General features: G+C 37.2%; 1 protein-coding gene across 36 annotated transcripts in view; it reads right to left on the bottom strand.

Annotated features, from left to right (window-relative positions):
• Positions 1-17,977, bottom strand: part of PTPRD (protein tyrosine phosphatase receptor type D) — a 2,222,827-nt gene that overhangs the window by 10,069 nt on the left and 2,194,781 nt on the right. For all 36 annotated transcript variants that reach the window (XM_058695363.1, XM_058695354.1, XM_058695368.1 and 33 more), the window contains 4 exons: positions 4,575-4,860; positions 3,956-4,134; positions 3,214-3,340; positions 1,676-1,801 (listed from right to left, as the gene is read on the bottom strand). In XM_058695363.1, coding sequence (XP_058551346.1) covers positions 1,676-1,801; positions 3,214-3,340; positions 3,956-4,134; positions 4,575-4,860 — 718 coding nt within the window. The remainder of the gene's footprint in view (positions 1-1,675; positions 1,802-3,213; positions 3,341-3,955; positions 4,135-4,574; positions 4,861-17,977) is intronic.

The following is a 17,977-nucleotide window of genomic DNA, read 5'->3' as shown; positions in this document are numbered from 1 at the left end:
ACCAGCTGACTCCATTTAAAGGTTACCTGTTTAACAATACTGTCTTCCAAGTGCCAACTCACTCTCTAAACTGCTAAGTTCAGATTAGAAACACACTAGGAGCACAAACATCAAATGCTATGGCAGCAAAGAAAATTATAAAATCACAGGGAGCCTTTTAAAAAAATAATTTGAACAAGTTTTTCAATATTTCTTTTTCTTTTTGTGATCAGACTTAATTTGGGCAAGTGAGGAGTAGTAAAGAAACTGTGTCTGTTATTTGCAGGGCCTAACCCCCAGTCTTTACCATCAGAAATGGTTGGTGAATTTTCTTGGAATGTACTTAAGGTTTTCACTCACATATCTATCTTCAAATTATGAAAGGGCAACTGTGTGTATGTATGTATGTATGTATAACCAAAGCATGCTTACTTGGGCAACTTAAAAAAACTCAACCTACGGACTTAACTGCTATTAACTGCTATCTTGAGTATGGTCACCTTCAGAGTAATTAAGATTTCAGACTTTCTGGGATTAACAGATCTGTCACCTGGGCCAACCAGTCTGCTAACCAATTTCTCCTTCACTTTAGGCCAATAGCCAGGGCACTGCTTTGGAGATTAGCAGACAATCTCTAAACATGAGTATTGGTTGGGAAAGCCGCTGTCCAGAAAAAAAAAAAAAAAAAGCAAAAAAACAAAAAAAAAAAACAGTGGGTCAAGTAAATAGCTGTATCCTGGAGTTTCATTCAACCCACCTACTGTGACAGTTCCAAAAACAAAGCAAGGCTTTGGACTGACCCTGCTCTCTCCTAAGATATGTTTGTAATCATGGTTTGAAAGTGGCCAAAGGCAAGGATATTAAAGTTTATGCATAGAACATCTTACATCAGGGCTGAACCTTGGACTCAGCAGTCTAGATAAGAAATGCAGAATGAAAATTAGCCAACAAGGGTCGTGGGTGCACAGCTCTCATGGACAGACACATTAGCACACCGAGGAATAAACCATGCCAGGAATCAAATTAGAATGTGCAAAGCTTGTCAGAGTCTTCTAAAGAATGCCATTTGCTCTGCAGTTTTAAAATCATACCAAATTAACCTCTAAGTCCACATGACCTAGAGGGCTTTGCAAAACAACAACATATTTACAGCTTCAAGTAATGAAGAAGTCAAAAAAGCTCCAAAGAGAATAAGCTGAGAAAGTGAATATAAGCACAGCCAACCAATCAGTAAATGCTTCCCAGGACACACACTCACCAAGTGTATCCCCAAAGTTGGGCTGCCAGATGTTATGTTTGAATGGAAGCCAAGCCTGCATGCGAGGACACTTGCCAGACAGAGGAAAAGTTACTCTTACAGTAAAAAAAAAAAATAGTCCTCCAAGATAAGTTATTTCTTTACACTTTGGGAGTATGATCACTTGGCAGATGTTTCTCCAGAGATGCTTATTTATTTTGAGAGAGAGCACATGCGTGGGCAGAGAGAAAAAGGGAGAGAAAACATCCCACTTAGCCTCCGTGCTGTCAGCACATAGCCCAGTGTGGGGCTCGATCTCAGGAACCCATGAAATCATGACCTGAGCTGAAATCTAGAGCTGGACACTTAACTGGCTGAGCCATGCAGCGACTTCCCCAGAGATTCATTTTAGACTGCTTTTCAGCTAATGGCTAAGAGCATAAGATTGTGCCAACTTACCCTGGCATCTGTGACCTTGAATTCTCTTAGGATATACTGTGGCATGTTGTACTCAGCCATGGGATCTACAACAAAGTACTGGTATCTTGCAGATCGTTCTGCGGGCCAGTATTGGTGACATTTCTCCTAAAAGGAGAGAGGATTAATGTCAAATCATACAAAGTACAAATATTATCTATCATCTATCAATCTACATATTTCTTTCTCTCATTAAAAAAGTTCAAAATTCAAGGCCATTCCAATGGCATGTGACCCATTTTCTCTTTGAAGCCATAAGTTCCCTGAGAAGAGGGAAATCATGTGGTTTAATATTTGCCCATGGTACAAAGCACAGAATTGGCATACAGAAGGTTATTAATACACATAAATTAAATTGAATACTTTGATAGTATAAGTGTCTTCATACCTACAAGTTCTCCAAATAATTACACCAGTCCTTGGATATAATGCTGGCCCTATCTATCATGCATTGCACCACCAGAGGAGACTTGCATCAGAGCATTATGGAATAATAAGAACCAGCAAGTGTGAATGGAGAAAGAAACTTCTATATTGATTTGGTCTAGTCTCCCTTGTCAGCTGAGGAAACTGAAGTCTAGGCAGTTTTAATGATTTGGCTAAATTTTGCAGTGTCAACTCTGAAGAGTCAGAATAGTCAGGTTAATTTCTTAGTTTGACATTTTTTTTTTGCTCTCTTTATGTGGTTTAAATGATGGGTTTTAGATCCATCTCTACCATTTAATTTATACAAAGAAGAAAGAAAGAAAATATCTTAAGCAAATATAGCAAAATGCTTGCATCTATTGAATTTAAGTGGTAGTTCCTTAGGTATCTCTAATACTATTTATATTATTTTATTAGAGAGAGAGAGAGAGAGATTGAGAGCGCAAGCTGGGGACGGCAGAGGGAGAGAGAGAGAAAATCTTAACCAGACTCCACATCCAGTGCCGAGCCTGATGGGGGCTTGCACAACTGTGAGATCATGACCTGAGCAGAAATCAAGAGTCAGGTACTTAACCAACTGAGCCACCCAAGTGCCTCATATACTATTTTATATATTTTTCAGAATAATCATTTTCAAAAAGTAGAACTGAGATTACCAGATTATATCCTTGGAAAAACTATGTAACTATTCAACCTGGGTGGAGAATGGGCAAATAAGAATTTGCTTCACAGATGTAAGGAAGTCAAGTTCATTCCCACAGAGAAATGAGGGTACATTTGCTCATGAAACTCAAGCTTTTCCAGAATAAAAAGAAAAAAGATTGTGCTGAGAATCGGGACCTAAGTCAAACAAGGGCATCTGCTTATTTGCCCCTATGATTATGCTTCACTGGAAACAAAATACTAGATCTTTCTCCAAAACACACAAATTAAAGAACTTGATGTGGCTTTGCAAGTTAAAAACCAACAGAGTAATGAATGGCCCAGAATGTGACCAGAGAACTCTGCATTTCAAAGAAATGATGTTGGCCCTTGGGTTATTAGAATGAAATCGTCATTTCTTCATGGTGAATGTCTTATGAGAAGACACTCACTCTGCCCATCTCACGCAGCTTGGTGAGCATCACAACGATGGTGGAATTGTGTTCCCAGAGCATCCGCCAGAAGTCTTCTGTGGTCTCTGCCAAGGGCCCCTGGGTAGCAATGTAGGCTTTCTGTTGTCTGAATTATAGAGAATAAAAATAGCATGTTAAAGTAATCAGAGAACACACAAAGGTTCACATATGATATGTAAACACCAAACCCAAGGATGAACACTGAAAACATATTATCATTGCAGTTGTAGTAAATGACCGTTAAGATTGTGTATCAAATAAGAATGTTTACTATATTTGAGGGACTTTGCAAAAGAAATTGCTTTGTTACTATTATCATGTAGGTCTTCATTATTACTTAAATTTTAGTGCATGCTCATAGCTCGGTTTTATGTATCATACAAATCACTTAAACACTGGTATGGCTTTGCTTTGTAGAAAGGACTCTTACATAATCTATTACATTTATGAAATAAATCTTCTGTATTAACTCTTTCCACACCCAAATGGTTTCTAAAGGAAGAGTACAAAAGGCAAGAATAAAGACTCCATGACTGCTTCTTCTTACTCCTACCAAAAAACAAACAAACAAACAAACAAACAAACAAACACCAAGGGACTGAATGCTGACCTATGCATAAAGAAGATGTTTTGAATTGAGATGAAATTCATTCTGGCTTATGAAACTGGGGCACATGTAAATATCAAGGTTTTGGACTGTCAGGGGAGCAAGCGTATATACCTGTATCCATCAATAAAACTGGCATTGATGTAATCAGATCCTTCTACTCCTCGGATAGGCTGCAGGCATACCCTTGTGGATTCATATGGCATAATATTAACAAGGCGATTTTTGAATTTATTACATGGAAGATTGGCACTGATGAATCTTGAGGTGTGAGCTTTAGAGCTGGCTAGACGCTGTTGAATAGAAAAAAAGAAAAAAATCTGACAAAGATAATTTTAGCTTACAGTTAGACGCAATGTACCCAAGATTTCCTCTTTAGAGGAAAACTTTAGAGTAAAGCTTTTGTTTATTTTAAAGCAAAGGACTCTTCAAGCTGCACTGCTTTTCACTTCTACCTAATGATTCCATATAGTCTACTGACTTTTTAAGTATGTTCTGAGAGTATGATCTCTCAGTTTAAATTAGGGTACAAAAGAGCTCGAGGTATTGTTCGGAAGCAAAGGACAGAGAAAAGGGAAAGAGGAAGAAAAGTATTTTATAGTCAGACACCTGAGAAGGTCAAGTGAATCTTGTAACTTCAAAAACTTGAAAGGTTAAGAAAGTGAGGCCACTATTCAGAGACAATCCCAGAATGACTTGCTTCTGAATTACCACATCACATCCAATATCATACCTTAAATTCAAGCTCCATTCCTGTGACATTCTCTCCTGCTTCTATTTGTGTCAGCTTCTGAATGTAGGCATACAAGTTTCTAGCTGGCACTTCGGTATTTCCACAAGCCACTGCTTCTAACAGTGCATCATGGATAAAGATGTATTGGTCTTCTGTTTGAACCATGTAATTCCTCTGGGCTCTCATTAAAGTTACATGGCCATAAATATCTACAGTTTTTTCATGCTTTATTCTTTCTAACATGGCGTCTATTACAATGAAACAGCCAGTCCTGCCAACTCCCGCACTACAAGAAAAACAAAAAGAAAAGTCTAAATAAATCTACCAGGAAACAAACACATAAAAAATATTTTCATTCTTATTAACTAAGTTTTAAATCCATTAATTCTTTTCAACTAGCTATTGGGATTATTTTGGAGCACTCTAAAATAAAAGGTATTATCAAGTCACCGTAACCAGAGGGGAGGGAATCAAATACCAAGTATAATTAATTTGGTTTCAAAATGTAAATCCATAATCACTATGCCCCTTGATCATGTAAAACAAAGCATACATTATTTTGAAACTGTTATTTAAAAAACACATTTAGGTTGTTTATATTAGAAGGTATTTTGTAAATTGGTTAATATCTAACTAGGCTATATCTTTTTGCAAATCTTCTCCATTTATTTCAGTTCAATTTGCGAAATAAAAACTAGAAAATCATTCAGTATGAAATATTTCATATTCTAAAATGCAGCAAGGAAGTTTTAAGATCAATTTAGTGGGAAATATATAATTAAAATATTGAACTGCTATTACACACTAAAAAAAAAAAAAGAGCAGGTAATTCTCAATGGAAATAAATTCCTAATAAAAAACAATCACTAGAGAGTACAGGCGAGTTTTTCTTCTCTTCCAGAGTTGAACATATTTTGAAATTCCAGGTGAAATTCAAGTATTCTGTGTGGGAAAATAAAAGCTTCAATCTTTGTTATTGAAGAAGCTCTGAGACATTTTTTAAACTCCATTACTTCTGGACTTATGGGTCATTTTCCAGTTGGTGGAAACGGATTCAAAGAAGAGAAGGTAAGAGAGAGCAAAACCCCAAAACAAGATATGCTGTTCCAAGGAGACAATCTAATTTACTGAACTGGATTACAGAGTCAGGTGGTTGAAACATTGGAATTTCCTCAAGTGTTGGAAAGAACACTAGCAAAATAACACATCTGTGTTCTTAAATCTCTAGGTAAGTCTTGTTTGTCTCTTAGCAAACTCTTTAGAGTGAGTCCATTTATGTGTCAAGTATGGTTGAATCCAAAACATTTTTCTCTTCTTGATCATGGATATTTACCTGGCTGGGAAACATGTAATTAACAGAAATAGGTATACACAACCACCATAGATACTAAGCAACAGTCTCCTTCATTAGCTACATGCCACTGTTTCCTGTCATTTGCGTATCTATGTATTCATTTATTTGTCCATCTGTCCATCAACATATCCTTCTCTTCATTCAATGAACAGTACTTTGTTCAGTAACATGTGGGATACAACATTAAAGATGACTTAGATCTTACTTTTAAAGAGCTCAACATCTATCAATGAGGTAAAAGGTTACTTAACTATTTATACTAATGGACAGAAAGAAAACAAACAAAAACCAGGATGTGTTGGTTTTGTGGATGATGTGGCATTGAACCAGGACTTGAAGGACACAAAGGACGGGGAATTTAGGAGGCTAGAATAGCAAAAGAGAAAAAAATGGCTTTTGCAGCCATATGTTGGCTTTGGGAGTTACATGTGAAACTTTTCATTGGCCTAGTGAGGCACTTGTACAAGGAAGATACCAGAACTTCAAATGGATGAGTTTAGGGAGCACTAGGGTACCTGACTCAATTGAAATGGCAATTTCTCTCTAGTGCCAAGTGCCTACAAGGTGGTAAGTGAGCATTTTGTAATAAATAATACCTTTATTTATGTACTGAGCAGTACAGATCAAATCTAGCTTCCACACAAAGGCCCTCAGGTTTGTAGACTAGGTTAAGCAGGAATATGATAGGGCCACTATTTAAAAATTGCTTACTTTTTATGTCCTGTCAGACATAAAAAATGACTGTTAGTATTTAGTCAGAGAGCCTCTGGATTTTCATTCTAAGACTGCATTCAAGGTTTAACCACAAAGTGATATGACACTGAGACGTAATGCAAAAGCTTTTGGAGACAAAGAGTCTTTGAAGTGACAGACATTTTTTTTAGCACACAACAATTAGAAATCTGATGCACCCAGATCCACAAAGTCCCGTTTACTTAATTTGTTCTACTAATAAAACCGGGAGATGGCAAGCCTTCCCTGATACTCTCCGTTACCCCTCTCTCCCAGTCCCTAGGCAGGATTAATCACCCTCTGTTCCAGATCACCTAAGTGGTATCTCAAATGCCACTCCATTACAGTCTCAATCACATCGTATTATTAACTAGTCTGGTAGGGTCGTCATCCTCAAATCATGGAGTATATCCTGAGAGCAGGAACTAACTTTTCTGTTACCTTTTTGTGTCCTAAATTAAGCATGAAGTCGGTGCTTAATAATGTTTGTGAAATAAGAAAATAAATCAGTAACTGGCATCAGAGGCCTTACATAATGAGCAGCCCATCCATGTTCAGTAAGCCTACTGAGAAAGAAGGACCCTTCAGTCAGTGAAAGAAGCCTACATTTGACAAAGGTTCAGAATTATGCAGAGAAGTCCTGAAGACTGCTCCACAGTGCTAGGTAGGGAACAGGGAGAGAGGAAAATGCTTTGAGAGGCCTCTGTGTCTGGGTCTTCTGATCTGCCATCACAGTGCAATTAAAAGAAACTAAGTAAGGGGCGCCTGGGTGGCGCAGTCGGTTAAGCGTCCGACTTCAGCCAGGTCACGATCTCGCGGTCCGTGAGTTCGAGCCCCGCATCAGGCTCTGGGCCGATGGCTCGGAGCCTGGAGCCTGTTTCCGATTCTGTGTCTCCCTCTCTCTCTGCCCCTCCCCCGTTCATGCTCTGTCTCTCTCTGTCCCAAAAATAAATAAAAAACGTTGGAAAAAAAAAAAGAAAAAAAAAAAAAAAGAAACTAAGTAAAACTTAACCTGGAGAAAGGGGGTAGCCCTCACATTTAGGAGGTTCTAAGAACATGAGTAATATCTTTTTTCTCTGTGTTGTTTTACTTAATTATCTTCATCCTAATTGTGCATTGTTTCTAATTGGATACAACTTCATGCAATTCTTTTTAGTGCAAACCATGCCATAAGCCTTATAACTGAGCCCTAAATAAGTCAATTCTAGACAATGGCAGGTATATTTTCCCAAAAAATGCAGCAGGGACCATTCCAAATGTCTATATTCTGGATCTATATTCTGACAAAAAGATATCTTGGGATCTTGGAAAATTGGTAGGAATAACTCCAGATTCAAACAGTAGCAACCTCTTCATGGTGGTATGGATGCAATTTCCCCAAAAAACTGAGGGAAAAAATCAAATATGTGCCTGAGTCTAAATTACAAACTATGGGGGAAAAAAGACAGAAGAGAGGCTATTACTTGTGCAAAACCTATTTCTTCTCTGCCAATTCAAAATATTGTTAATTCCTCAAACTTGCGATTCATATGGAAGATAGGGAAGGAGTGGACCCTTTTAATTTATGTATTACTTCATCTTTAGAAGGAAGAGTTCTTGGGGATTTAAATGTTAGAGAGGTTTCTTAGCTTTAAGTAAGATCATGAAGTTCAACACACTTTTTCCAGATACCAATGGCTGAGTGTCCTTGAGAAAGTCACTTAAACTCTTCCCTGCTTTCCCATTTTTTTCTTAAATCGCGACAGTGATCATTAACTCTAGTTAATTACTTAGCAAGTTTTAAGGCTGAATTAAACATGCCAAGTGTTTGCAAACATAAAGGAAGACACAGTAACATTGTGGGTGCAACCTCATTTTAAAATTCTACCTCTGAAGCTGACAAAAGGAATAGATAATGTTAAAGCTGAGAAAATTGTGATACAATCACTGCAGGATCATTTAAGATTAGGCTTTCAACATCTTGCTTTAATCTACCCCCTCAAGCTGTTCTCCCCTTTCTCTTCATATTTCAAATAAATAATATCTTACATTTGAAGAACTTACTACTTTCACATATATTGTCATGGTAAATGAGATGCCAGCAAAGTGCCTTCCAAACACACTGCTTGGTTCCCGGGAGGCACTCAGCAAATGTCCGTCAGTTCCCTTTTCCTTTCTATGATTTATAACATCTGGGAGCTGCCCTAAAGTCCCACAGCTAATAGTAAATGGCTGAAGAGGGGCTCAATTGTAAGTTGTGAGATGTTAAACTTTAGCACAACATTCGATGGTGTTGCCACTGCTTTCGGCCAGTTGCATCAGAAAAAAAATGGTGCCCTTCTTGTGGCCCACTCCTCAACAACATCCCTTTAGTATTGTTCAACAATCCTGAACATAGGTTCCTTAAAAAGCCTTTTTTCCTTGGTTTCTGTTTAATTCCTGTAATGATAATCCTCATGCTTCTCTGGATTTTTCCATCTGTATCTCTTTCTCTAATTCACATACCTTAGCCAAATGCCAAAATGTAGATAATGTCCCCAAAGTTCTGTCCTCATTTCTCTCATTCCCCTTCATGATTCAGCAATAATCTTCAAACAGATGATTCCTAAGATGATACACTTTTCTTTGAGCATAAGTGGAGACCTATATTTCAAGCCACCCTCAAATTTCTTTAGAGATAAATAGATTCCAAGATTAATCAGCATCTTCTCTGTTCAAATCTGCTCTTCCCTCTCTCTCTTTCCTTGCTATTCAGGGCTAAAATTTAAGAATCAGTTTGGACTGTTTTCCCCTCCTTCCCTGTACAGTAATAAATTATGAATTTCTGTGCTTTCAACCCCTACAACTTTATTCAATTATCCATCCATGATGTGCTGGAGCCAGCAGAAGCCAATTGTTAAATTCTCAGAAATTTTGCATAAATGTATTAAAAATAAGGTTATACACAAAACACACTACTTCTTAATTAGTTTTCATTTATGCTCTTGAGGTGAAACTATTATATGATGATGTGCTAACTGAGCCTCTCTCCTGAGCTTTGACTTCAGTGATGTCACGTTTGTACCTTGAAATCAGCCATGGTGGGAGGACGTACAATGAGGAAATTGGCAAATATTTCCCCACCCCCACCCCCACAGAGCTGGTTGTTACACATTGCCAGCAACTATTGACTGTCCTAACTCATCCATGCCCATCAGCCAGGGACAGACAAGAAGTTGCTCATTACTTTGTTTTTCCATCCACATTTGCTACGTCCTCTCATAAGACTCTATAGGCTAATATTTAAGGAGTGCCCTTAAGACATCAGGGAAGTGGTGAGCAAAGTCAACAAGATCTTCTACTCATGGAGATTATGGTTTAGTAGGAGAATTAGATAGTAAGTGATAATATGAATAAATATACAATTATAAATGTCCAACAACTGCTATGAAGTAAATGTACAGCATGCTTGTCAAGTACTGTTGAGGAAATGTCATTTAAACTGACACCTGTTATGGGGCACCTGGGTGACTCAGTTAAGCGTCCAACTCTTGATTTTGGCTCAGATCATGGTTTGTCATAGTTCATAAGAGCCCTGAAACCCAGCATGGGATTCTATCTCCCCTCCACCACTCCTTGCTTGCGTGCTTGCCTCTCTCTCAAAATAAGTAAATAAACATTCAAAACCAAACAAACAAACAAAACCAAAACAAAAACAAACTGATGTCTGTTATGGACTGAATTGGGTCCCCTCAAAATCCATATGTTGAAGTCTTAACCCCCAATGTGACTGTATTTATGATAAGGTTTTTAGGGAGGTAATTAAGGTCATAATGGTGTGGCCTTTGCCAAGCAGGACTGGTATCTTTATAAGAATGAGAAGAGACACCAGAGAACTATAAACAAACAAAACAGTTATTTTAAAGAATTGCTGTTAGTACAGTTATGTATTTGATAAAAATGTTATAAACAACCCTTAAAATGGAAAATAAATATGTAGCACCTATCCTTTTTCCCCTCACTGTCTTCCAGCCACCTTGGCTTTCATTTAGTTAACTCAAATAGGCTAAGCTATTTTCTGTTCCAGGAACTTTTCTTGGGATATTCTCTCCTAGAAAACTTATCCATCCTTCTTCACTCAGCAAACTATTCCTTGTCCTTTTAGGTATTGTGTGAGTCTGCTAGGGCTGGTGCCTTAAACAACAGGAATTTATTTTCCAATGGTTCAGGAGGCCAAAAGTCCAAGATTAAGGTGCCATCAGGGTTGGTTTCTGGTGAGACCTCTCTTCTTGGCTTAGGATGGCAGGCTTTTATCTGTGACTTCACATGGTCTTTTCCCTGTACCTGTGCACAGAGAGAGCGCTCCACCTCCAAATATAGTCACATTACAAGGGGGTCGGTTAAGACTTCAATAGACCTATTTTGAAGCGACACAATTCAGTCCATAATAGGTATCAACTTAAATCAATATAAATTCCTCAAAACTGCTCTGCCAGAACACTATACATTTACCTCACATCAGTTGTTGAGATTTATAATTACATATGTATTCATATGATTACTTACTATCTAATTTTCCTGCTAAACTGTAATCTCCATGAGGAAAGGATCCTGTTGGTTTTGCTCACTACTTCCTTGATGCCTCAGCACGTGGTGGGCAATCAGTAAATATTTATGGCGTAATAGCTTCATCGACTCTTGAGTTCTTTATTTTGATACATCCATTAGTTTGTTGGAATACATCCTTAAATGTATTATGCAAAGTGTGCATGGGTAGTATTATTCCTGATGACTTGTATATCTGAGAATGTTTGTCTATTTGCCTTTACCTAGTTGAAACTGCATGGCTCTCAGGCAATTACTTTTATTATAAGAGTCATAGATTTCCCCAGCTCCAGGAAAATTAAACATATTTAATGCTTTCTCAGCCTTTGCTTATGTAGGCCTTCCTTCTCTTTATATTAGGTCTACCTGTTGATATCTAGCTTCCTCTAAGAATCCTTTCACCTGCTGCATCCTTGACCAAGACTCTCCCCTGGTTTACTCCTCCTTGGATATCTATGGAAATTTATCTCTATCAGCAACCACCTTACCTCAGTTTTGTTTCCTGGTTATTATTTTTGTACCAGTTGACAGTCTCCTTGAGGGGAAGAACAACAATTTCCTTGTCTCTACCATGTTTGACAATATCTCATAGTAATTTCCATGCCAGGGAAACAGGAAGTGCTCAACTTAAGTTTTAAAAATAGAAGTTTAAAAATACAAAGACATTTCTTCTGTATCAATGACATATACAGGAACATTCCTCAAAGCCCCTGGCATGGGAATATTACTTTTATACATGTTTACAAAGATAAAGGGGATTCTTAAAATTTGATGAGATGGAAACATCCTGTGTTTATGCTCTACTCCACTTGCTCAGAAATAACAACCTCAGGCACCACTTTTTTTCTTAAGAAACTGAACGTTGAAAATTCAGAGCTTTTAGAAGTATGCCAGTCTACTTTTGTTTGAATTTCCAAGTTCCCCCAACAGAACATATTTTACTTCCTTCTCCAATTTGCTCTATTTTTCACCCATCAGTATCTGAGTGCAATGCACCTCTCAAAATGAAGGATTGTAGTTCTAAAAGCAAATGCATTTTTCTTTGATCCTGAAAAACTCAGCTCCCCACAGCAGCAATAATGACGGAACCCTATTTAGTGCTGTTTGTTTTTCATCATTTCAACAGCCTTCAACCTGAAACATGATAAGAACAGCAAAACTGATAAACCATCCTTATTTTTATCTGCTTTCTGTCAGAGTAGTTGCCAAGCATAGAGACAGATTTTTCTAAATATCTTTTAAAAAAGTGCATAACCCCATGCTTCAGGCTGAGGCCAGCACAATTCAGTACATTTATTATGTTACAGAACATTCCAGCAAAAAGGGAAGAGGACAGCACTGTTAAATCAAGTCTAGCATTAGGTTGGTCCCTCTTTCTCCTGAAGTAAATCCAACATTCTAAGTTATCTTCCATTGAGGACAATGATTCCACCAAAGCAAACCAAATTATTGACAAATTTTGCCTTGAGAACAACAATAGAAACAACAACCAACAACAACAACAACAACAACAACAGAAAAACGGTGTCAGTCAGTGGTAGACATTCCAGTGTTTACAAGCTGAAAGACTATGCAATCCATTGAACAAGTACGCCTACCAGGAAATTGTTATTACTTCAACATTATCATTCAGCCAGTTACAACATTTGTTTTCAATTTCTAAAAACATGATTGAGTTAGTCCCATGAGTTGAAATATGCTTAATGTCCCGTGATGCGATACGGTAGTAATGTGCGAAAGGAAAACATTAAGAGGCATAAGGGGGCTGTTTTGTACTAAAATCATTCTGGGGATTTGCTTAAAAGTTGGCTTTTCTGATTAATCTGGTGGAGTGTTAATGCTGACCCTTTACTGAAACTTCAATGATCTGGCAAAAAAAAAAAAAAGACCATAGAATCAGGAGATTTTACAGATCATTTAGTTGGGAGCAAAGACAGTAAAATATGAACCAAAAATCTTGGTGAGCATTTTGTACATATATCAGCTCATAATCTGACTGGATATTACAGTTCAGTTGCAACAGAAATGGCATTTACAAATGGCAAATATACAAAATAGGACACCTATGAGAATGGATTGAGTTTTATGACTGAGGTTTACAAGATTAATCAGATGACTACCCTGATAAAACTGTGATGTGATCGTGATATGGCTGTCAGTTTATTTTTATTTTTTTTTTTAATGTTTATTTGTTTTGAGGGACACGGAGAGACAGAATGCAAGCAGGGGAGGCGCAGAGAGAGGGAGACACAGAATCCGAAGCAGGCTCCAGGCTCTGAGCTGTCAGCACAGAGCCTGATGCGGGGCTCAAACTCATGAACCACATGATCATGACCTGAGCTGATGTTGGACACTTAACTGACTGAGCCACCCAGGAGCCCCTGATATGGCTGTCACTTTAAAAATCTTCTTTCATTTTTTTTTTTTGTTGTTGTTGTTAAAACTTAGCATGCAACTTAACACTGAATTATACTGGACACCTCTAGAATATTTAGTGCTCTCTACAAAACAATGACCCATGAGTATTTTAGTATCATGGCCTCTGGTATCTCTTTTACCTAGAATGACCAGATAAATTATACCAATTTCTTTGACATAAATATTCATCTACTTAATTTACTTTTATATAGTATAAAATAAAAATTAGATATTTTGAAAAATTGTGAATTAAATTTACCCATGCCATTAGACACAGACTAAAAGCCTAGGTAATATAGTTATTTCAGGGGACAATTTTGTAGTGTTCATTAAAATTTTAAGTGCACATATTCTCTGATGCAGCACCTCCATTTCTAGAAATCTGTCACATATCCACAGAGAATCTTAGAAAGGGATTTTCATTGTAGCATTATTTGAAATAGGTTAATTGGATAAAACAATTACTATGACAAGGAAATGGTTAAACTATAATACATAAATACCAGGAATACCAGTTAAAAGAATGAGGTAAACCCAGAGATTGACAAAAAGAAAAGTTGCCCAAGACACTGTCGAATAGATACATTATGATGCCACTTACATTTTTTAAAAAGACCATACAACAAGATTATATATTTTTATATGCATACATGTTTATGGATAGGATTTATCTGCGAAGATATACAAATTATAACAACAGTTACCTCTTAGTGGAGGATGGGAGTAAGGGGATACTTTCACTTTAGTTGAAGTGTTCAAAAAATTTTGTTTCTAATGCAAGAACAACAAAATCATACCACAATGGAACTAAAAAGAAATATAGAATAATGAATAAAAGTTACCATTATAAAGACATGAAAGATCAATATACCATTGAGTCCCCACAGAGATAGAGAAGATGGAACCCTGTGCACTCTAGTGTGGGAATATTGACCAGAGATGGATTCTTAGGAGAAGTCTGGGCAATGTTGGCAGCTACTTACAGCTGAGACTTGCATAGGGAAGAGGATGCTTAGTAAAGAGTTAGAATAAGCAAAAGTTAGGATGAGACAACCCCCAAAAACCTGACCACTCTGGAAAGAAAAAGTCCATTGCACTCTTGGGTGGCATCCTCTGGTGATCAAAAGTTCATATGTCATCAACAGAGAAGCAGCAGAACCTAAGCCCAGAAAAACTGACATGATAAGGATCTTAGTCTAGAATATTGAGAGGACAAGGATGACCTTCCCAGATCATATTTTCTCCAGACATTTTATTTTTCCATGATGGCCTGAAGGAGGCTTCTTAAAAAGAATAAGTCAACAAAAAACAAAATACACATGGGCCTAATTGGATTTTCTCTTTCAATTATGTTGACTCAAACAAAATCTTCCAAAAACGTCTGTATGATTTTGGCTCTGTCTCAATATTATCTGCCAAGCACATTTCCTATTATTCTTAAAATGTGGTGCTCAAGATAAATTAGAAGGCTAATATGTTTATATAAAGAACACCTGAATATGCCATAGCAGGTCTTATTTTACAGATGGATAGAGGAGGCCATCAGGCACAGAGAGAAACTGACTCAGCTGGCCTGGTAATTGGTAATTGACTCTAAATTGAATAAGGTCAATTGAATGATGCGATAGAAGTACATGGAACTCTATCATTTTCACAGATATTTTCTTTGTAAATGGCCTATCAGTTCAGTTCATATTCTAAATTCTTTTCATAATGACACTAAATTATCTACATTTTGAAAGTGGATACAACCATTAACCAGGCCTGCCAAGTAAAGCTGCACAGGTTGTGTACTGTGCAACCCAAAGAAAGTAACAATCATGTCAACTACAATGTATATAACCTGTTCAGTGCAGGCAGCAGGCTCGCCATAGCAACATAAATGCCATTATTCCTGACTCAGTTTAAGCAGAGTCAAAGAGAAGAAACAGCAATGGGAAGGAATTTGGAAGATATCAAACTTTAGCAACTGAATTTTGGCAACTTTATTTCAGTCATTTTGGGAAGCATATCAATGTTTTCCCACAAGGGCAAGATTTTGAGGTTTTTTTGTCTTTGCTTTACAAAGATGCTATTATGTTCATTTAAACATAAATGATCCAATGGTATTGAAGGCTCTAAATCAGGGGTTATAAACTGGTATCTCTGTGTTTCGTCTGGCCCTTTTGTTTAAGTCCTTTTGTTTGATTCCCACGAGTTTTTGTTAAGGCAGTAAGAATTTCAGGCTTGCTACAATCTACCTACTGTCTTATACAGGGCCTCCTTCTTTATATCACCCCACAGGCCTCCAGCAGGCCTTTGTGTTGGTGTCCCCATGGGTCTGATCTGGCTTCTTAAACTCACAGGTTTCTGAATTAATGGGTAAGTACTTCTTTTTGCCTCTTCTAGCTTGTCTGCCTACTTCGATTTTTCAAAGGAGGAAATGGAGACCTAGCCAGGGTTAAGAATTTGACCAAGATCATGTGGCTGTTAGAGCAGAGCTGAGAGCTGAGGCTTTGGTCTGTATCTCCTCTTTCCCAGACTTATGCCCTCAGCAGTGGAGTTTCACTGGAAACAGATGACAGTTTTCCTTAGAGCTCTCAGATGGACCCTAGGTCCATGATTCTGTAATTGAGGCTGCAAGAATGTTGGTCTAAAAGATACATGTTGTATTTGTTACTGTACTTTATTCATGAAACATTAGATCCTCCAGTCTATTCAACTGGCCAAAGAGAAATACATTAGGTGGCTTTTGAAGCACTGTAAAAATAGATCTTTGTGTACCTGGCTATGTATACTAGTTATACTGATGTCAGCTCTGTTTCAGTAAGCATAGTATTCATACATGGAGACTATTTCATTAATGAAAACTAGTACTAAGTGTATTCAGAATGACATACTGGTCATGTTTAAGGGTGGAGGTAGAGAGGGCAGGGTTTGCCTCTTATGCAGAGTAATAGTAGAAGATGGAGAACACAGTCACAAGACTGTAACATCAAAAAGATAAAAATATGCAATAAGTCAATTTAATAAATGCAAAAGGAGAGATTCCTCTTCTATGTATCCATCACCATGCACTGTACCACCGGGCATTTATGCATTATCTGTCCATCAAAGTGGTCTTCACACATCTGTTGAAAAAACAGATTTCCTGGGTTCTGCCCTGAGATTTCAGTTCTGTAGGTGTGGAGGAGAACCCAAAATTGTGCATTTCCAACCAGCTCCAAAGTCTTGCTGCTGCTGGTAGTCCATGGGCCATAGCGATATAGAGATACTACTCTTGACATATTTTTATAAGTAAATGGGGGCAAAAAATGTATCAAATATGCTAATTATCTATGCTTGTGTGTATACATATATATATACATATACATATATACATATATACGTGTGTGTGTATATATATATATATATATATACACACAGGTATACACAAGCATGCATGTATACACAAGCATGTGTATACACACACACACACACACACACACACACAAATACCTTTAAAAATATTTGTCTCTTATTCACATTGGTTTTTTGACCTAACCACCTTAAAATTTCAATGTAAAAGGGCAACTGCAAAGTCTGTTTTCAAAAAGTAAGGTTTATTTTTTTAAGACCAAAATAGTTTACTATCTCTAGATACCTGCACATATATGGAATTATCTTGTAATAAAACTCAGATGCCAGAAGCCCACCTTGCAAGTTTTCTTTGTGAAAAGCAACCTCAATGGGAGCAAATCAGATACCGTGTAATTAGACCCCAAAGTATTTTTCCAAGACAGAAAGAAATATATCCAAGCAACAGGACCCTGATTGGAAAGACACAATATGAAGATAAGAGAACTATTTTTAACCTTCATTTTATGACTGGGGGCAGAGTAAAATAGTTTGAAATAGAAAGTTTTCATGCTGATTACATGAAATCAAAATACATAGTCTTCAAAGGCAGCCAACATTTAAAAAAAAAGTGCAGCCTAGTTTATGTGGTGAATTTCAGTGTTCTTTCAGTCTGGGATTATTTCAAAATATGTTTCAGGTACAGCTGGGAAAATTCAGTGATACCCCTGTCCAGATCTCAGTTATTAGGTTATAAAAATATTTTCATATTTCCTGCAGATGTCTAGATTCCTTTCTTTGCTAGTAATTTTAATTCAGAACTCATTATTGACAGCTGTTTGTTCTGATAGAACCTAATTGCTCTTTTATCAGACTCAGCTGCAAGCAGGCTGATTTCCTTCCCCTTATAGAGTATATTACACATAAACACAGGCAGGAAAAAAAAATAATCAATTAACTAAATACGTGTGTATAAAATGATTCATTGAGAGCACTGATCAAGTAATATATCTAACTGCAA

This window comes from Neofelis nebulosa, chromosome 12 (genome assembly GCF_028018385.1).
Source record: "Neofelis nebulosa isolate mNeoNeb1 chromosome 12, mNeoNeb1.pri, whole genome shotgun sequence".
Classification (NCBI taxonomy): Eukaryota; Metazoa; Chordata; class Mammalia; order Carnivora; family Felidae; genus Neofelis; species Neofelis nebulosa.
This window is presented reverse-complemented; position numbering and strand designations above follow the sequence as displayed.